This window comes from Jaculus jaculus, chromosome 9 (assembly GCF_020740685.1).
Source record: "Jaculus jaculus isolate mJacJac1 chromosome 9, mJacJac1.mat.Y.cur, whole genome shotgun sequence".
In the NCBI taxonomy this organism is placed as follows: domain Eukaryota; kingdom Metazoa; phylum Chordata; class Mammalia; order Rodentia; family Dipodidae; genus Jaculus; species Jaculus jaculus.
The window spans coordinates 63,221,550-63,243,289 of NC_059110.1; the positions used below are offsets into that span (position 1 = coordinate 63,221,550).

Genomic DNA, 21,740 nt, shown 5'->3' on the forward strand with positions numbered 1-21,740 from the left:
TTCAACTTCTTTTTTCCTGGTTCTCAATTTCCACGAGAGGTAAATAAATTGTCAGTAAGAACCATCCTTTTATTTTAGCAAAATAGCACCAGATGATGTTCTTCCCATGAGCAATCTGTTTCGCTCTTTGTATATTTGCAGATTAGCTTGTATACCTTATAAAAATTTAAATTGAGCTGGGCATGATGACTCATGTTTTTAATCCCAGCAGTTGGGAGTCTGAGGTAGGAAGACCACCATGCATTTGATGCAGCCTGGGCTACACAGTGAGTTCCAGGTCAGTGTGGGATAGAGTGAAAGAATTTTAAACAAACACAAACATCAGCATCATTTCAAAGGGTTTTTAACTTGTCTTTGCTATAAGTTAACTATGTAACTAGTCTTGAATTCTTTTCACCTCTGGATTTTTGCTGGATATTTTTGTCTGAAAATGATGAGTTTGGGCTATGTAATCATTTAAATCCCAATCTAGTTCTAATGGTCTTTTTGGTGAATACTAGTAAACAAAACCTTGAAACCCATTCCAGATGGGACATTAAGGCTGGGGAAGAAAGGAAGGGAGGCAATTGTGAGTTTGCAAGTTAACAGAAAAATGACAGCATTCATTCTTGTTTGTCCTGAGGTTTGACAGTTCTGGTTCTCTAAAGTTAGTTACTAAGAAATGAGCTCCATATTTAATGTCAGCCAGTTTCTAGGTGTGGACAAAATATATATCACACTGAAGTGTTGTATTCCTCCTCTTGGAAGCTGTATAGACAACTTATATGATAACTGTGCCTACATTTTTTGATCAAAGGGGCTCACACATCTGCCTAAGAGCCTAGTTCAGAGAACATGACTCTACTAACAGAAAGTGATGTGAAAACTTCCCCATGTAATGATCTCTGTAAAGTCTCCTCTCAGAAGTCTTAATAGACTGCCTGCCTGGTCTGTTGCTTTTCTGATCATGAACCTTACATATCAGCAACTTTTTTGTACTTTCCATACTTAATTAAATTCAGTTAGCTTTTATCATACATCTACTATGTGCAAGCATTGGGAAACAATATTAATTCATCACTTGCCCATAATGGGGGGAGGCTGCAGTTTAGTGAACGAAATAGACATGTAAATAAATTGTAATCTTGTGTGAGACAGTAGACATATATGTAAGGTCTAGTACTAGTACAAGATGAGATAGGGAGCACTATTGGCAGATTAGAGGTCCAGGAAGATCGAGAGGTGATGCCTAGTGAGATTTTTGTAAGGCAAGTTAGAATTTTTCACTGAACCAAAGCTAGAGATGGTTTAGGTGAGTGGTAGGGATGCATTTCAGCATGGGACTAGAAGCAGTGCTGTACTCAGGAGATTTTAGCGAGATGTTGAGGATGTGAACCTGTGGATGGTATCAAGAGGAAGTTAGGTCTTACTATTATTATTTTTTTTTGGTTTTGTTGGTTTTTTGAGGTAGGGTCTTGCTCTAGTCCAGGCTGACCTGAAACTCACAGCGATCCTCCTACCTCAGTCTTCCACGTGATGGGATTCAAGGTGTGCACCACCATGCCTGGCCTTATTATTGTTTAAAAAATTGTTTATTTATTTAAGAGTATGTGTGTGAGCTAGGGCCTCCTGCCATAGCAAACAAATTCTAGTCATATGCACTACTTTGTGCATCTGGCTCTATGTGGGCACTGGGGAATCCAACTTGGGACAGCCAACTTTGTAAGCAAGTTCCTTTAAGCACTGAGCCATCTCTCAGCCCAACAATAGGGGTCTTGAATATAACTCTGGAGTCACAGGACTTTACTCTGAGGAAGACCTCATTAGACATGTATCTTTGAAAGCAACAGAAGCTCAGAGCCTTGAGATGTGTTTGCTACGTGGTAAATTCATTTTCTATTCTAAACTCTTCAAAGGAAACATCTCTTTGCCCCAGTTTGACATTCCTTTGGTGACATTTTTGGATCTTATTAGCCTGAATTGTGAGTGAAACATACAAGGATAGAATCAGAATTACGTTATCCCACTTTTGTCTCCTGGTCATATCAGGGTTTGTTCCCAGAACTATCAATAATATGCCTTAATCTTACCCCTTATCTCAGTGGTAGAAGGTGGAGCTTAAATCTCCCTCATACTGCTCTGATCCTACTAGAACTTCAGGAACTCAGGACAGCCTTTCAGCTGGGTAGAGTGTTATTGTTTTTCCTCATAGTAACAAGTATCTTTCCCTTGTTTCTTCAGTAAGGAAGGTGTTTACGAAATCAGCCTGTCACCCTCAGGTGTATCTAGGTAAGTAAATTACATTAGCAAGTGACTGTAATTATCATCATATTATAGTCTCTTGAAATTGTCTTCTTCAAGACTTAAATAGGAATTCTTGAGGAACCAGAAGCCGGTAATGTCTCACTTTTATAAAATAGCTTTAAAGCATTTTCCCAGTCTGTCAGATACTATTACAGCTGCAGTTTCTCAGATGAGGAAGTGAGGTCCAAAGAGACTGAGTCTTTCCCCTCATGTCACGCAGTGATCTGATGTTGGCATTGGTTCTAGCCTGGGCTTCAATGTTGAGTGTTGCATTATTATACTTCATGAATTATCTATATATATTAATTATGTAATGCTACCTGTCATGATACAGAACATTAGGGTGAATTGCCATACAGGTAAAGCATATAGTAAATATTAGCCACTATTTTGAAAATACCACTTTACTATACAAGTCTACTAGTTATCACCACAAAATGATATGTTTTCAAACAAATATATAAGAATACACACATCAAAGTAATTGTTTCAAAGGACTACTGCTGACATGGTGGGCTCTGTAAAGGCACTGGTACTTCTGTGGCTGTGACGTTTTTTGGAACCTCCTAGTTGAGGCAAGGCTAACAATCAAAGAAGACCAGGTCCATTGTTTTGGTCACATCTTATTTCAACTAGGTAGCTTCAGGAGCTCTGGCTGTTCCAGAATATTAAATTAAAGGCACCTTCAGAGAGATTTGCTACCACCAAAACTGTACAAGATAGTATTCTCTGTGGTCTTTCATTAAGAACATTTCTTAGGAAAGGTATCCAAACTGATGTTTAAGCTGAATCAGCATTGTTGTAATTAGTTTTAGTGAGAGAAGAAACCCACATTTGGATAAGTGAGTTATTTATTTATATGTGCGTGTGTGTGTGTGTGTATGCTTACACTTGCTAGGGTCTCTTGCTACTGCAAATAAACACCCTTACAGCCTTGAGGGGATGGTTGGAGAAATTAACCTGTGCTGGCAGGCTTTGCAAGCAAGTGTCTTTATGAGCCATGTGTTGATTTTGATAGTCATAATGACCTGTGTCTTTGCTCAGAATGGCATAGAGTTAAAACACTACCATTTGTTAATGTAGCACAAGCCTGTGCACTTTAGAAATTACTATTTATTCTTCACAATGACCTTATGAGTATCTTCTTTTGGTTATACTTTTGGAAACCAGATTTAGGGGACCTTAGCTAATAAAGGTTCTTTATGTATCAAGGGTGTGTTTGTATCCTGGCTTTGTTGACTTGAAAGAAGCTGACTGGATATTGGAGCAGCTTTGTCGGGACATTCCCTGGAAACAGAGGAGGTGTGTCAGAGAGGGTGAGTAGGCCCCTGAGGCCACAGTTCTTGCTACCTGGTCCTCTCAACAAATGTTTTCTAATATTGCCACCTCTGCACACTACAGTCAATCTCACATAGATTCAGAACTTGAGAGTCTAAGGAGGAGTACATTTAGCCCTCCTAGGGAATGGGAAAGAGTAATGAGGCAGAAGCAATAGCCCACAAAGACTTAAGGCCAAGGAGAATGTGACAGAGAGAGATGGGAACTCAAGGAGCGGAAGGGAGCCTGATTGGCTGTCAGTCCTAATGTACTTAATCTCCCTTCCTATTAATTGTTAAGTGATACCAGCCAGCTTCCTTCTCTCTGCTTACAAGTTTTCAGAGCCTTCTTTTTTCTAATCCTATTTGGAACACTTTCTTTTCCAGTCCTTTGTACTGAAATTTTAGTCTCACTTTCACTAGACTGAGCCACTTTCTACTTTTGTGTCTGTTCTCTCCTGAGTTTGTAAAGATGTAGCAGAATTGATAACCTGACTTGGAAGTGCCCATCCACTCTCCAACAGTGCCTGTGTTACCACAGTTGGCCACTCGAGGGTATCTGTGGTCTAGTATAAAATTTCCTGACAAGCCCATGGAGTGAATTTAAATTGTCTGTGAAGACAGGCAAAGTAGATACAAACATCAGAAGAGAAATCAGCCTTTTTAGTGCAGCTTTCTCCCAGGTCCCAGGAGTTTATCCAACAGGGCTTTTGATTACATACTTTGCTTGCTCTCACATTCTAATCAGTTATTAATTTTAAACAAATTGCAGCTAAGTAAGTAACTTTAAAAATTGAGCTAATAATACATAGGATTTTTGTGGTAAATGAAATAATACATGATATATGCTTAACAGAATTCCTAGTTCATAGTAAGCCTTCAGTGAATATTAGCTACTGTTGATATATCTTTTTTTCTCCCCATCTCAGAGCTGGGGATTGAACTTAAGGACTTATGCATGTGTGGAAACACTACCACTGAGGTACATCCCCAGCCCTACTTTCAGTTTTTTTTTTGTTTTTTTTTTTTTTTTTTTATTTTATTTTGGTTTTTCGAGGTAGGGTCTCACTCTGGTCCAGGCTGACCTGGAATTAACTCTGTAGTCTCAGGGTGGCCTTGAACTCATGGCAATCCTCCTACCTCTGCCTCCCGAGTGCTGGGATTAAAGGCGTGCGCCACCACGCCCGGCTCTACTTTCAGTTTTGTTGTTGTTACTCATACTGTGACTCTTACTAGTTGTTGGGAAAATAGCAGCTCTCCTCCTCTAAATAAATTTAGATATCACAAACTTCTGACTAAGATGAGCTACACACTATTGCTAGTCAGAACACTTTTCCTCACATCAAAGGGCTTATCCACTGTCAGATGAACACATAGGTGAATGGTCTCTCTTGCTTTCCACTTGCATTCTGGTGTCACAGATTCTTCCTTCAAGAAGCCATGACCCATCTTTTGTGTTTTTTTAAATATATTTTATTTATTTATTTGAGAGAGAGTGAGAGAGAATTGGTGCACCAGGGCCTCTAGCAATTGCAAATGAACTCCAGACACATGTGCCTCCTTGTGCATCTGGCTTATGTGGGTCCTGAGGAATTGAACTGAGGTCCTTTGGCTTTTCAGGCAAACACCTTAACTGCTAAGCCATCTTCTCAACCCCTTTGTTCTATTTTTTGAGACTCTTGTTTGTCATCACTGAAACAAGTCATGTGCATATTCACCTCAGTCTTTGACCAGGCTGTTGTTGCTAACATGCCTTCTCTTCCACTTGCCACTCATATCCTCCATGAGGATAGGACAGTGGCTCATCCTCCATTTTCCTTCGGGTTTCCCATGGCTTCTTGAATAGTGTGGGCACAGGCTGACTTGCAGCAGGCTCATCTTAAGTAGCACTCAGCTATCTCAAGAGCCTTGTGTTTTCTTTCTTAGATATAACTTATCTGCAACCAAGACTTACAGCATGGTATGGAGCGCTTCCTTACACGTTTTCAAGAATCACTATGGAACCAAATCCTCACGTATGTTGAATTCTGTCATTGATGTAATTTTCTATACTATATAGTTATTAAGTGTTGAGCACTACAAAATAATAAGTTACCTTGTAGAGGCACATGATGGTTTCTAGGTCAGCAAATTATCTGGGTTCAAATACTACATTTTCTGCTTGTCATCCTTTATGTGCTTTTGATTCATAGATGAGCTCAGAAGATGACAAAAAACTGAGAAAGCCCAGGATTTCAAGGAAGGGAGCTGTTTCTTCCAGTGCCTCCTTTTTCCTGGGCATTTCTGGACATAATACTCTGTGAACACCCTGGTATGCATTTGCTGTGCAGCTAGAGCCTTAGGCTGACCAGTGAGGTCAGAATGTCTTTTTTGTTTCTCAGGCTCATCTACTAGTTGTAAAATGTCTGCTTTGTTGTTGCTGTTAACTTCGTATTATTCTATAGGTACAGTTTCCACACTTTCAGCTTACTACCACTTTGGCTTATCTCTGCTATTGTTTTTGTTTTTGAATATTTTCATGACAGATGGGCATGGTGATACATGCCTGTAATCCTAGAACTCAGGAGGCTAAGGCAGGAGAATCACAAGTTCAAGGCATGCCTGGGCTACATATAAGACCCTGTCTGAAAAAACAATTCCATGAGAGTAGACAAAGATACTTAACATATTTATATACTTGTCCAGAACATAGAGTTAAGGTTCAAGAAATAGCTCCCTGTTTATTTTCTGGAATATTGTCTTTGGCAAAAATGTTATGCTTTATTAAAAGAGGACTTATAGAAAAATGGAGTTTTGCTTATTCCTTCGAATACACAAATGTTTAACATGTTTTAGAGCTGCTAATAACAGGTAAGCATCAACTTCCTATGTACTACAGTGCTTAGGGATGAAACTGACCCGAAGTGTAGAGTTTGTATGCAAGGAGATGTACTTTGGTTTGTAGTGGTTTGGTTTCAGGCATGGTTAAATTTCTAAAGCTAAATTTAGAGTGTGACCTAGTGAGGTTTTGAGATCCCTTTTATCTGAGGCTGATTTGAAAACACTGAGAGTACTGTTGTAAGACAATCCATCATAGACTTCTGCTCATATTTCTGTCACAGCTATTTACCTGCTTGTCAACAGTCATATTAGTGAAGTCAGTAGTCATAATAGTGAAGTGTTCAGAGTTAATGTTAAGTCACACAGGATTTACTGAATATAGTGTTTCACCTTGGGGCATTTTTTTTTCACAACTTTTCAAATGAATTTTTTTATGTCAAGCTTTTAAAATAGTGTATATAATATGTGCTTGTTATCAAAACTTTAGTAACTGTGGATAAACATGAAGAAGAATATTCCCAAGCATGGTGATGTGGCAGCTTCACTGCCAAGAGGTCAAGGGCAGCCTGTACTATACAGAAAAATCTTGTCTTTATTTAAAACTTTTATAATTCTTACACCTAATACTGTAATTCTGATTTTAAAAAATAGGCAAAAATATATAGGAATTTTTTTTTCTACTTATTGTTATACACTTATAGTCCCAGCACTTGGGAGGCTGAGGCAAGAGGACTATAAATTTGAACCAGCCTTGTAAACAATGTCTCAAAAAAAAAAAAAAATACAACAGAATTGGGTTATGGTTTAATGATATAGTACTTGCCTTACATACAATAGGCCTTAGGTTCTATTCCCAGAACTATAAAAACAAAACACCTCATGCACTTTTTGATGGATATTAAACTTGTCAAATCAGAATTCTTTAATCTGGGATTCGTGTGTTTATTGCTAATAGATTTAGTTTGTTTATGTGCTTTTTTAAACATATTTTTGAGACAATATCTCACTATATAGTCCAGGCTAATCTCCAACTCACTATGTTGATGAAGCTGGCTTCAAACTTAAAATTCTTCTGCATCAGCCCTCCAGAGTTCTGGGGTTCTTGGATTGAACATAATGTCTACCTCCAGTCATACATTTTAAAACTTGTTTTAGTATTTCTTTAAACTAATTCTTTTATGAAAACAATTTAACAAACAGATTTAAACCTTGACTTTTGGAAGTCTCATCAACCTGACCTCTTCTTTTTCCTAATGTCTACCCAGGGCTACCCCTGTACTATGTGAAATATTTTACTTCTGTGATTTACATTTTCGCACACTCTTTTTCTCAGATGTATTTTTTAAAATATTTTATTATTATTTATTTATTTATTTGAGAGTGACAGACACAGAGAGAAAGACAGATAGAGGGAGAGAGAGAGAATGGGTGCGCCAGGGCTTCCAGCCTCTGCAAACGAACTCCAGACGCATGCGCCCCCTTGTGCATCTGGCTAACGTGGGACCTGGGGAACCGAGCCTTGAACTGGGGTCCTTAGGCTTCACAGGCAAGCAGTTAACCGCTAAGCCATCTCTTCAGCCCCTCAGATGTATTTTAAGGATAAAATGTCTTCACGATACAGAGATGATACTGAATTTTAATTAAGATATTCAGTTCTGAAGGATCTGTGTGTAGAGTTTTGGTTAAAAAAATCTAAATTAATCCTCCCATTCATTATCCTCTTTTTTCTTCCTTTCTCTATATTTAAGACCAAAAATAACCAAGAAAAAATAGATAACCATGTAGCAAACGTGATGTTGTCACAGTACTAAGTCTCTAAGCAAGTCAGGCAAATGCTAGTGAGATTCTCAGGAATCTGCTAGCAAAGCCATCTTTCTTCTTCACACTTCTGCTTTTCTTGTTAACTGTATAATTCCTGCATCTAATATTTATATCCATGAAGACATTTAAATATTAAAGATAAATAGGAAATTCTGCTTACTGATACTGCTGTTGTTGGAATGTCACTTTGGAATTTGTTCTCTTGAATATGGATTAGTTTAATAACATTTTTGCATTTTTGATAAAAGTTTTGTTGGTTGTTCCTTTTGACTTTTTTAAATCTTCTGCTTAGAATGTGGTGCTAACCCTCACAACAAGGAGGCCTGGTTCAACCCTGGTTTTCATATCACAGTGAAGCTAGATGCTTCTCGTGAACATCACTGGTATTGCCATAGGGTGTATTCAATATTGTGCTTTCCTTTCGGGAACATCCATTTCATCACTGCCAAACATTTGAGAAGTTCTCTAATGTAGCAATTCTTAAATCATAATCTGTAGATCTCAGGAGGAGGTCCACAAGACCCTTTTAGAAGGCACAAGTCTGTTTTCATGACCATATGTAATACTGTATTGTGTTTTCAGTGAGTTGAATTTGCACCAGTAGCACAAAAATGCAAATGGATAGTGCACTTTGGCATAAATCAAGGCGTTATCACCAAACTGAACCAGTAGTCATTGTTCATTTCAGCAACATGTACTTCAACTTTAAAGTTCCTAAAATTCTGATTTCATTAAAAATTTTCCTTCAGACTAGAGAGATGTCTTAGTGGCTAAAGGTACTTGCCTGCAAAGCCTAATGACCTAGGTTTGACTCCCCAGTACTCACATAAAGCCAGATGCACAAAGTAACGCACCTGGAGTTTGATTGCAGCAGCTAGAGGCCCTGGCATGCCCATCCCCCCCTTGCAAATAAATTTTAAAAAATTTTTTTCATAAAAAATTATTTGTTTTATTAAATCCTACTTAGCCTTTGAGTATTTCTTTTTCTTTTAATTTTTTTTAATTTTTATTTATTTATTTGAGAGTGACAAACAGAGCAAGAAAGAGGCAGAGAGAGAAAGAGGAGAGTGGGCGCACCAGGGCTTCCAGCCACTGCGAATGAACTCCAGATGCATGCTCCCCCTTGTGCATCTGGCTAATGTGGGTCCTGGGGAATCAAGCCTTGAACCGGGGTCCTTAAGCTTCACAGGCAAGTGCTCAACCACTAAGCCATCTCTCCAGCCCTGAGTATTTCTTAATAGTATGTTTGATTAAGTTGAAAATGTGCCTGCAATACCACTGCTAAAAACTAAAGTGTGATTGAGCTGTGAGCTATTTTATTCACAGATTTTTTAAAATTTTATTTATTTTGAGAGTGACAGACTAAGAAAGAGGCAGATAGAAAGAGAGAGAATGGGCGTGACAGGGCCTCCAGCCACTGCAAATGAACTCCAGACACGTGCACCCCCTTGTGTATCTGGTTAACGTCGGTCCTGGGGAATCAAGCCTTGAACCGGGTCGTTAGGCTTCACAGGTAAGCACTTAACCACTAAGCCATCTCTCCAGCCCTATTCACAGATTTTTATTTATAACATCTGGCAAACAGATTATTTATTTTGATCTGAATGTCTAACAAATATTTTCTTGTAGATGTATGAAGTTAGTTTCACTTCCATGAAAACAGTGACATGGTTTGCTATTAATGATAAAAATTGAGTTTTCAAAGAGAAATCAAACTTATAGAAAATTAGTATCCATCTCTTTGAACCTGACCTTTTCCCATTAGTTAGATCTCTTCAAGGAGCTCAGTGGCTATATTAGCAGATTTGATTTGTGGTTGTATGATGAAATGTGTAAAACTCAGTGACAAATATTTTCCTGATGACCAGTAGTCAATATTAAAAATCATGCAAGTTTAATGATCCATTAGAAGTTTAAGTTAGAAGCTGAAGAGATGGCTCAGTAGTTCAAGATGCTTGCTTACAAAGCCTGGAGGCCCAGGTTTGACTCCCCAGTACCTACATAAAGCCAGATGCACTAGTGTCACATGCATCTGAAGTTCATTTGTGGCCATAGGAGACTCTGGTATTCTATTTGTCCCTCTGTTTCAAGGAAATAAATAAGTAAACATAAATAAATAAACAAACAAATAAATTGAAGCCAGACCGTTGTGCTTAAATATGAAAGAATAGGAAGAGTTTGAAGTGGTGCCAGATTCCTCATTGTAGTTGTGGTGATTTGAATGTAACATTCCCATATAGCCTCAAGTGTTTGTGATTAAGTTTCCTACTTAGTCCCCGCATAGTCTTTGGGAGATGGAGCCCTATTGGAGGAAGTTTGTGACTTGGGGTGGAGTCCAGCAGTGTGTGTTCAGAGTTAGCTTGTGCTTGCTGGCTCTGGCTGTTGTTTCTGTGCTGTGGATTATGATGAAGTGAGCTAGTTTTTTCTGCCATGATGAGTTTTCCCTGGAAACTGGAAGCCTGACATAAACCCTTTCCTTCCATGAGTTGCTTATGGTCAGGTGTCTTTGTCCCAGCAATAAGAAAATAACTATAGCAGTAGCTAACTTTGAAGAATTACCATTTGTTGAGTTTTAGTGTAATATTAAAGAATGTAGTTACTTCATATGCTGCAAACTACATACTTGGGGGGGGGGATAAAGTAATTGTTTTCATATACTGCACCAGAAATGACAAATTTTAAGTTTAGGAAGTTAACCACTCTAAATTTTAAACATTTTTTTAAAAAGATATTTTGCTGCTGAGGATAAAATAAGACTAGGAAGGCACCCAGTAGAAATTTCTGACTTTTCAGACTTCAGCCTGGTTCTGTGTACTACTTGCCCACATGTCAGTTTCACTGTTCTTATACCTTGGTAACTTGGCTACCATCCTGAATATACTGGCATTTGCTTTCTCTCTCTCTCTTTCTCTCTCTCTCTCTCTCTCTTTTGTTGTTGTTTTTTGAGTAGGGTCACCACACCATGCCAAGCAGCTTCTGGGTTTTTAAAAAAATTATTTATTTATTTGCAAGCAGAGAGAGGTAGAGAGAAGAGAGACAGATAGAGAGAGAATGGACACACTAAGGTCTCTAGCCACTGCAAATGAACTCCAGACACATGTGCACGTGCCCTTTGTGCATCTGGCTTATGTGGGTCCTGGGGAATCAAACCTGGGTCCTTTGGCAACGCCGTAACTGCTAAGCCATCTCTCCATCCCTGGCATGTACTTCTTTGTGAGGGTCATGTATTTAACATGAAAAAGATAAGATGGATAGACTGCTCTGGTCTTCTTGACATCATTCTGCCAAGTTTAGAGAACTTTTATAAAATTATAGATATTAACTTCAAATGGAAAGAAAGAGAATTAAAGCATACTACTTGCCTTCTTTTTGTTAAATTCCAAGTTAAATTCTATTCCATACCTGTCTCATAACTTTACTGAGTTTGTTCTTTCTTTTTTTTCCATGAGACTGTCCCCTTGTGTCTTACGTGACCAATCTGACCCTTGCCTTGGCTTGTTGGCTGCAGTGGCATCCTGTGCTGGGTACTCTCAAGAGCCGCATTGAGGGGAACACAGGCTATACCTTCAACTCCTTGCTCTGCAATCTCTACCGAGACGAGAAGGACAGTGTAGACTGGCACAGCGATGATGAACCTTCACTAGGGAGGTGCCCTGTCATTGCTTCACTCAGTTTTGGTGCCACACGGACTTTTGAGATGAGGAAGAGGCCCCCACTTGTGAGTATTTTCTCTCATTTTTTTTAAATACCCTCCCTGTCTCCTAGTTGTCTGTGAGAAAAAAGAGTTCCTAAAAATTCCTCTTTGCTAAACTAGAGGGTAGGAGTACGTGTGTTATTGTTGAAACATTTTCAACTGATTGCTTGTCCCATGGTAAACTTTTGGCTTCCAAAGTGCCCATTTATGCATTTGCTCATTCAACAGAAATTTCCTGCCTATGCTAGATTCTGGGGATTTACTTTGATTAGTGGAAAGAATGAATATAGTCATTGTCCTCATGGAGATATAGCTAGTTGATATTGCTAGTCACTCAAATAACTGCAGTTATGATAAATGCTATGACTGAAGATTTTTAGAAGGTAACTCAGAGTAGTGGGGTAAGATAGGAGAGGAAAGAGGCTCAAAAAAGATATCCCTGAAGAGGCTGTCATTTTCTGTGTTCCTGTGGTAGTTGCACCACAGGAACTGTATGTGAGGGAGCATCATATACATCCCAGTCCCCTGCTTATTCATCTGCTGAAAGACATACAGGCCTGACATTCTTTCAGAGAGAAAAGCTTAAGCCAGATTATCAGGCAGTGGTCTGTGTACATTCAGGCTGAAGGGCAGTAATTAAACTGACTATAATTTCAGTTTTTCATTCCAGTTCTTACATAGATATGACATTTAAAAGACATATGGTATGGACCCCTACCTCCAGTCTTGTTTTTTTTTTTTTTTCCTACAGTTTATTTTTATATTCTTTATTTGAAGGGGGGGAAGGCAGAGAGAGGGTGGGGGGAGAATGTGAGCGTCAGGGCCTCCAGCCACTACAGACGAACTCCAGATATGTGCGCCCCATTGTGCATCTGGCTTAAGTGGGTCCTGGGGAATAAAACGAGGGTCCTTTGGCTTTGCAGGCAAGCACCTTAACCACTAAGCCATCTCTCCAGCCCTAGTCTTATTTTTAAATCAACTATGTGGGCCAAGAACAGGAAGATAATAGGAACTATAAGAAAAGAGAAAACATTAACCAAATTATCCTATTTATAGGGCTTGTGTCTTTTCTTATGCAAAGAGAAAACATTAACCAAATTATCCTATTTATAGGGCTTGTGTCTTTTCTTATGCAAAGTTTCATAACCAGATCAAGTTGGTATAGGCCAGTAGGCTATGTTCTTTTTTTTTTTTTTTTTTTTGCATTAATCATTTTTCATATTTATTGCATGTAGAAAAAGCAGTATTTTGTATACACACTGTTAATTTCACAGGCTTCTCTACTTTTTCTTTCCTCTTCTTTTTTTTTTTATTTTTTATTTTTATTTATTTAATTTGAGAGCGACAGACACAGAGAGAAAGACAGATAGAGGGAGAGAGAGAGAATGGGTGCGCCAGGGCTTCCAGCCTCTGCAAACGAACTCCAGACGTGTGCGCCCCCTTGTGCATCTGGCTAACGTGGGACCTAGGGAACCAAGCCTCGAACCGGGGTCCTTAGGCTTCACAGGCAAGCGCTTAACCGCTAAGCCATCTCTCCAGCCCTTCTTTGTGTGTGTGTGTGTGTGTGTGTGTGCGCGCGCGCGCGTGTGTGTGGTTTTTCGAGGTAGGGTCTCACTGTAGCTCAGGCTGACCTGGAATTCGCTATGGAGTCTCAGGGTGGCCTCAAACTCATGGTGATCCCCCTACCACTGCCTCCCAAGTGCTGGGATTAAAGGCATTAGGCTGTGTTCTTAATATGACCTAATTGAGGCCACATCAATGTTAGTCAGTGCTCATGTCTGTTCTTTATCAGATATACTTCTGTAGGAATACAATTAATAGGTCTAACCAGGCTGTCTTCCTGTGTAACATATTTGCTTTCCATGCATGGCATTTGGTAGCATACTGAGTTATTTGCATCTGTGATATCAAGTACCATTTGTTGGCATAATTTCCAGTGATTAACTTTTCTTTCCTTTTGCTTGCACAGAAACTTTGGTCATTGTTGTCAGGGAATTCTGTTTCCAGTGTCTTATTAAGTTAACTTGCTCCCTGGGAACTCGGAATGCATTCAAAAGCATTTTGCTCATGCATCTAAAAGGAGGACTTGAGAATCAGGCTGTCCAGCCTTTGCTGTAGACTTTTAGGTATGGTCAAGCTTTTACATATGGGCACAGAAGTTACATGTCTGAATAATTCATCCTGCCCTTAGTGAGGCTCCTGAGCTATGAATAACAAAGAAATACTGGGTACCCATTGTTTAGGTTCAGATCCTCTTCTCAAGCCAGACAGACAAGACTCAGCTTTTCTTTCAGGCAGTGAAGGGAGCTGGGCCTGCCACCATGAATGAACAAGGTGCAAACTTTTTCTCCTAGCGCTTCTTTCCACCATACTGATGCCATGCCTTCTTCTTGGCATTCTGTTACCAACCACAAGAATAGCACTCTAGCTGTAGTATGTGTAAGCTGTGGTAAAATCCTAGTATTTAGTTCTTCACAGTGATTTTCTTTGTTTGTAAGTATTTAAGTCTTCAGTTGCTATTTCTTTATATGAATATATTCACCACCAACCCTTTTTGAAAAACAAATTGAGGTCCTATTTATAGATGGGAACTTAAGAATTCTCAGAGTATGTTTTCTGGGGAGTTAAGTTTAGTGTACAAGCAGTTTCCAACTGCTAAACATTAGCTGTGTTTTGGTGCACAGAAATGCCCCTTTCTTTCTGTCTTCCAGTCAGCAGATCATCATTTTTTCCTCAAAAGGATCAATCACAAGCAGGGGATGCATTAAGTTGTAGAGTGCATGCCTAGCATGCAAGTGCAAGGCCCTAGACTCAATCACTAGCATTGCAGACAAACCAAAATAAAAACTAATACCTTGTGACCAAGAGCTGTTTCTTGGTAATATACTTAAGCTACATTGTAGGTTAATGTGGGGGCAGAGAACATAACTAGCACATACAGCATTGTTTCTTGAGCAACTGATTGGAACAGAATGTATGTCTAAAAGGGAGGCTGCCTATACTGAGGCTCTCTCATCTCAAGCTTCCTATAGACTTTTTAGGAACACTAGTGAAAATGGGCCATAAAATACTCAAAGAGAGGTAAAGTGCCCTCAGGTCAGCCAGCAGCGGGGAATGTGGACTGCAGCTGTGTCAGCTGACCTGATACATCTAATAAGGAAAAAAATTTATCTGAGCTCTTGAAAGTTGGCTGAGGAAATAGGTTTGGGAGGAAGTATAAATATATCACTACTGCAGGTGATTGGCTCTGGTAAGTTTTGGCTTTTGGCCCCATTTTAACTATGATTGAATTGATTGTTATTCTTGTATATGCTCTCAATTCTGACTCTTGTTTAAGATGGACAAAGTGAATGTTGATGTATTTGAAGTATAATCACACAATAGTGAATCCAGCTTAGGAGTCCTGTTCTTGGGCAAACAGAATATAAGTTTAAACTTTTGAAACAATATGTTTAAGTTTTGTGACCAGATTGCACAAACCTGGAGCTCTACAGATGTAACTTAAAACAGAGGCCTTTTGAGCTGACAGCTATGGGACCATTTCTGAAGGCATACATCTTTATCTTAATATAAGCAATCTATTTTCTAAGAATTGATGGGAGTTGATTATTGCAAATATTTGCCTATTTTCCCTTCTAATCTGAGGTGGTAGCTCGGAGAACATGACTTATAACTCATACATCCCAAATTAAAAATATAAATTAAACAGATAAATTAAATTAATCTTATATGTGGGATTTGTTGGAGTCTTTCAGTAACACTTAGGAGCCTATCTCTCTGAATGCCACTATTGGTTATAATTTCATGTCTGCCAACAAGACTTTTGAGGTTCAGTAAAGGTTATAGGAGGGAATCTTTCAAACTATTAGTTTTGTTTTTTTAATTTTTTATTTATTTATTTGAGAGCGACAGACACAGAGAGAAAGACAGAGAGAGGGAGAGAGAAAGAATGGGCGCGCCAGGGCTTCCAGCCTCTGCAAAGGAACTCCAGACGCGTGTGCCCCCTTGTGCATCTGGCTAACGTGGGACCTGGGGAACCGGGCCTTGAACCGGGGTCCTTAGGCTTCACAGGCAAGCGCTTAACCGCTAAGCCATCTCTCCAGCCCACAAACTATTAGTTTTGACCTAACACATGAGAAACTAACACCTATCTGACTTGAGTCCCAATTTCTCATCTGAAGTAGACAGGAGTCATAGATTTTCTATACTTCAAACAAGTATAGTTTTGAGACAAGAGCATTTCTTTCTTTCTGCTTTCAAAGGGAAATAGTTTTTGTTTTTGTCTTTTGAGACAAGGTCTTACATAGCTCAGACTGGCTTCTTCCTGCCTATGTAGCTGGTTCTGCCTTGAACTCTTGATCCTTTTGCCTATAACTCCCATGGGCTGGGATTACAGGCATGTACCACCATGCCCAGCAAGAGTCATAGTCTTGCTTCTCCCCCCCGCCCCAATGAATTAAAATTCCTCCATGCCTAGAAGCTGTTTGTTTTATAGTTTGGCACCTCAAAGTCTCTAGCTGCAGATTGTCAGAAGCTGCCCCATTTCTACACACTGTATTCTTCACAGTTTCCTCTTGCTAGATGCCTTAGGGATCTTTGTTTCTATATACCAGAATACTTCTGATTCATGCACTTGGCTCAGTCAGCTTCATATATACTTCATCTTGGGATTGAATATTATATTCTTCAAGGTGATGATCCTGTTTTTACTGTTCTCTACTTCAAGAACCTGTGAAGTCTCACTTATTTACTTTAACTTTAGAGTAAATTACTATTTCCTTTAATTATAGTAAGGTACTTGGGGGCACAGTAATCTTGCTTGATTTTTTTCTTCCACTCGCCCTATCCTGTCTTTTGTGTGGGTCATGTCATAGACTGAGGAAAGAACTCCATATCTATATACTAGCTAATGCCAACCTGTCCTGTCCTAAGACCAAGGGGAAGCTTAACTCATGAATTTCAGTAGACCTTTTATATTCTATCATGATGGGCTCACAGAAGCTTTTCTGCACTTCTTGTCCCAAACCCAATTGTACTTTTCAAACTACACCATGTACCTGTTTGCAAAGATTAGCCTGGTTCTTTTCCTAGCTAACTCTAATTCTGTACAAAAGAGCAAACTCAAAAGGAACTACAAAAGCCATTTGGCAGGCTGCTATTTCTCTGTCGGTTACCATGGAAACAGTGATGGCTGAGTGTGGTGTTATTAGATAATAACAGGAAGTTTGTGATACACTGGAGGTTTAGATGCCAAAAGCTTTATTTCTGTAGCAAATTGCCACGCACAAGCACTTTCCTGGATTCACTGAATTGTGCATATTAGGAGTCACTTTTCTCCTTCTCTACGTGATTGAATGAGGAAAGTTGGGTTTTTCTCTAACCACCTCTGTCCCAAGTACTTTCTGAAGCATGTGTGGTTTATAAAAGCAAGTCTGATGGTAGAGTCTTTGAGAGAACCCAATGGATGGAAGTTCTCAGTGCTGCCTTCTTTTTTTTTGTTGTTTTTTGTTTTGAGTTTTTGAGGTATGACCTGGAATTCACTATGTAATCTCAGGCTGGCCTAGAACTCACAGAGATCCTCCAGCCTCAGCCTCCTGAATGCTAGGATTAAAGGCATGCTCCACCATGCCTGGCAGGATTCTTTTTTTTTTTTTTTTTTTTTTTTTTGGTGTTTGGCTTTTCAAGGTAGGGTCTCGCTCTAGCTGATATTGGCCTCAAACTCATGATGATCCTCCTACCTCTGCCTCCAAAGTGCTGGGATTAAAGGTGTGTACCACTATGCCTGGCCCCAGTGCCTTCTTTGCTAAATGTTTTGTTTTGTTACAATTTCTGGGAATAGTGGAATATTGGAATATGGGGCTGGATAGATGGCTTAGCAGTTAAGGTGTTTGCCTGCAAAGCCAAAGGACCCAGGTTCAGTTCCTCAGAACCCATGTAAGCCAGATACACAAGGGGGCACACACATCTGGAGTTTGCAGTGGCTGGAGGCCCTGACTTACCTTTCTCTCTCAAATAAATATAAATATATTTTTAAAAAGTCAGTGTGAAGGACTGGGGAGATGGCTAGGCAGGTCAGAGTGCTTGCCTCTTATACATGAAGGCCCAAGAGGGCCTGAGATTACCTGAGTTCAATCCCTGGCACCCACATAAAAAAGCTAGGCATGGTCATGCACACCTGTAAGCTCCTATCTTAAGGAAATACATAGATGAACAACAGAAGAGGATATCTGATGTTCTCCTTTGGCCCCCCTGTGCACAAGCACATCTGTACACACATTTATATGCCATACATACTGCACCACACTTGTGCTACATATACACATGCACATGCGTGCAAATGCCAAAAAAAAACCTGATCATAAATATTAATGTGTCTTTTTCAAGGCTTTAGAATAAAGAAAGATACACTGAAATAATATATTGATGAATAGTTTAACCTTGGAGGCTGAAAAGTGAGAACTGTGCAGTACTTAAGTTAGTGATAGAGCCTCCACCTGAAGCAATAGCCCCCATTGCTACACTAGGTAATCCCAGTTAATTTTCCCCTCTTTTTCTTTACCTTTTCATTTTTGTCATTCTTTCTTTCATTTCCTTTTTTCTTTTTCTTTTTTTGAGAAAGGATCTTGTTTTATATCCTACCCTGGGCTGAAACTCAAACTCACAATCCTCGGGTCTCCTCATCCTCAGTGCTACAATTGCTGGTGTGTACCACCATCCCCAGCTCCTTCCTCATTAAATCATCTTCTGATTGCAATATCTGCTCTGAGAGGTTACAAGAAATACTTTGAAAACTGGCCTAGGCTGACCTGGAATTCACTATGTAGTCTTAGGTAGCCTCGAACTCAGTGATCCTCCTACCTCTGCCTCCCAAGTGCTGGGATTAAAGGCATGTGCCACCATGCCCAGCTTGAAAATTATTGATAACCACTGACCTTTAAAAGTAGTCCCTAGTGAGAACCAGCCTTTCTTCCTGTTTCTATCCCTGATGTTGGTAAAAAGCACTTACCTGCCTCCTTTATACGTCCTACTTTCTTATAAATGGCAATAATTGGTAGCTATTTCTTTGGAATAATCAAAGTTTTACCATGAAGTTATTGTAGTAGTTGGTGAATTTCTAAGCTTTTTCTGCATGGTATATGCTTCCATGACTTAACCAAAAATTGAAAAAGGAAGTAAATAGCAATAAAACTGAACTCTTTCTCTTGGCTGAAAGATAGCCACTGGATCTGAAATAGTGACTGAGTTTTTTAAAATATTTTTTATTTATTTTTTTGCAAGCAAGGAGAAAAGAGAGACAGAAAGATGGTTATGCCAGAACCTCCAGCCACTGCAAACAAATTCCAGATGTTTGTGCTACTTTGTGCATCTGGTTTTACATGGGTATTGGGGAATCAAACCTGGGTCCTTAGGCTTTGCTGGCAAGCACCTTAACAGCCGAGCCAACTCTCCAGCCCCTGACTATTTTTTTAATTTAATTTAATTTAATTTAACTTTTTTTTCTGAGGTTTTGAACTACTATCTCAATGGCCCTCGAATGATTTGAAGGGTGTGAATAAGTAAGTGAATATGTGTCTACAGGTAAATAAATAAAGCTAGGTAATTTTGGGAAGGATATGAGTTATCTCCAAACTGGAGATCTGGGTAGGGGGAAAGAATTGGAATTTTCATTTGCTTCCTTGGGGTCTTGTCTTAGGCTTGAACACATGCTTTGACATCTTTTGGAGATAATTATTTTGGGCTAAAAATTTCTCAGGCTTCTGTCATTTTATTTGTTTGCTATATATCCTAGGCTGGCCTAGAACATTGCACCCTCCTGCCTCAGCTTCTTTAGCCCTGAAGTACAGCAGTGTACCACCAGGTCAAGAGAAGATCCTAAATTTGTATTGTGAGCAACACTTCTGGATTTAGAACAACCTTTTCTAAAGTGGTACATTCTGCTTCTGTATATGCCATGATCATATATGGAGTTTGCTTGAAAACTTGACATTTAAAAGTCTTATCCAAAAACTAGAGTTTTCCCCCTTTTTAAAAATTAGGGACATACTTTGTATGGATGCATCATGCGTTGGTACCATCTTTTCCCTCGTCTCTGTCCCCATCCCACTGTGGATGGGGTTGTTGGTATTCCATGGGGTTGTAGGTTATGTGTTGTGGGAACAGCACTTACCGGGGGGAGGCAATGCCTCTGGGCATGATGTCCCAACCTGTGGCTCTTAAAATCATTCTGCCTCCTCTTCCACAAAATTCCCTGAGCTGTGGTTGGGTGCATTTTAAGTCTACTTCAGTGATTAGCTCTTAGGAGCCTCTGTATTTTTGCTTTGGTATATGGTGAGTATCCTTGGAATCTGTGTCCTTCATCCTTGTGCTTATTGTCAGGCTCACCATGGAAGCAGCACTCTTGGTCATCTCCCTAATTCCTCTGTGGTTTTACCTGGGCCTTGGCTGAAATGTTAGGGGTGGTTTATCTCCTCAGGTCTCTACCTTCTGAAAAAGAAAAACATATTCTACAATGGAGAGTAGAGTCAACATGGGTTAAATTGGATAACTGTTATTAATTTAGAGGAAGTTTGATGGCCAAAGACTAGTGGGAGCTTGATATTGGAGAGCATAATCTTTGTCTCCATAGGATTCCAAACTGGTTCTCAGTTCCAGATATGGGCTCCTTTCCATTGAGCAGATCTCTTAGCCAATCAGAAAGCTATTGGTTACTTACTGAGGTTTTGTGCCACCCTTGCACTGGTGTGTACTTCTGGTCAGGCTAGTTGCTTCTGAGTAGCTATGACCCCTCCTTGCTCACACTGTTGTTGGCCACTTTCCCCTAGTAGCTCATGTAGAGGTGGTTGGCAGGCTATGTCAGGCTAGCATTGGGAAAACTACTCATCACTGCTTCCTCTGTAGGTTCTTTTGGACCCTGGTTAATGGCACATCTCATGGTGGGTAGTCGGCTGTCTTGTTGAATTGATGGATCTTATATCTCCCTCGTATTCTCTGCCATCTATAAAATAAAACAGATCCTCCAACCAAGAGTAAGAGGAACTTTGATTAAGGGGGATATGCATATAATTTGAGAGGTATTTTTTTTTTCTTCTGGTTTTTTGAGGTAGAAAGAGCTCTTACTCTAGCTCAGGCTTACCTGGAATTCACTGTCTCAAGCTGGCCTTGAACTCACAGGGATCCTCCTACCTCAGCCTCCCAAGTGTTGGGATTAAAGCTGGTTGATTGCATGGCTTACAGGGTCTCCTGATTAGATCCTGCCATTGGTGACCATTGTTACACAGTAGATCCCCTAGCATTTTCCAGAGTAACGAGGGTTTGTCAGGAGAGAATTGGCTTTCCTGTGTTCCCATGTGGTCTCTCCATGTTCTAAAAAAGCAGCCTGTGGTGTTTTCAGCAGTAGAATCTTACCTTTTAGCTCTGCTGGCTAACCAAATGCTTGGCAATGGCCGTCATTGTTTGGGGGACCTCATGGGTCTTCCAGGCCAACTACTCACTGTGGGGGGTAACCCTGTTCTGATCTTGGGATTCACAAATCAGAGCTAGTGATTTTAGGACTAAGCTGTCTCTACCTTTCACTAGGCACTATCAGTCTGGTCCAACCATCTCCTTTAATTGGGGGTTAACTCATCCCCCATATTCTTTCCCTTTACTAGGTTTCTGGTAACCCCTCCTTTCCTACCTCTCTGTTTTCACTTTTTCCTGATCTCATTCTAGTTATATACCCAGTCTTAATGTTGACTGCCATTGCCCTCCTCTTCCGCTGGTCTATTTTAGGAGCTACATATGAGAGAAAACATGTGGCATTTGTC

The 21,740-nt window shown here is 39.8% G+C and overlaps 1 protein-coding gene across 3 annotated transcripts in view; it reads left to right on the forward strand.

Annotated features, from left to right (window-relative positions):
* The window catches only part of Alkbh3 (alkB homolog 3, alpha-ketoglutarate dependent dioxygenase), a 42,747-nt gene that overhangs the window by 5,317 nt on the left and 15,690 nt on the right, over window positions 1–21,740 (forward strand). For all 3 annotated transcript variants that reach the window (XM_045159262.1, XM_045159261.1, XM_004663339.2), the window contains exons 5-8: window positions 2,221–2,268; window positions 3,496–3,599; window positions 5,526–5,614; window positions 11,749–11,958. In XM_045159262.1, the coding sequence (XP_045015197.1) occupies window positions 2,221–2,268; window positions 3,496–3,599; window positions 5,526–5,614; window positions 11,749–11,958 (451 nt within the window). The remainder of the gene's footprint in view (window positions 1–2,220; window positions 2,269–3,495; window positions 3,600–5,525; window positions 5,615–11,748; window positions 11,959–21,740) is intronic.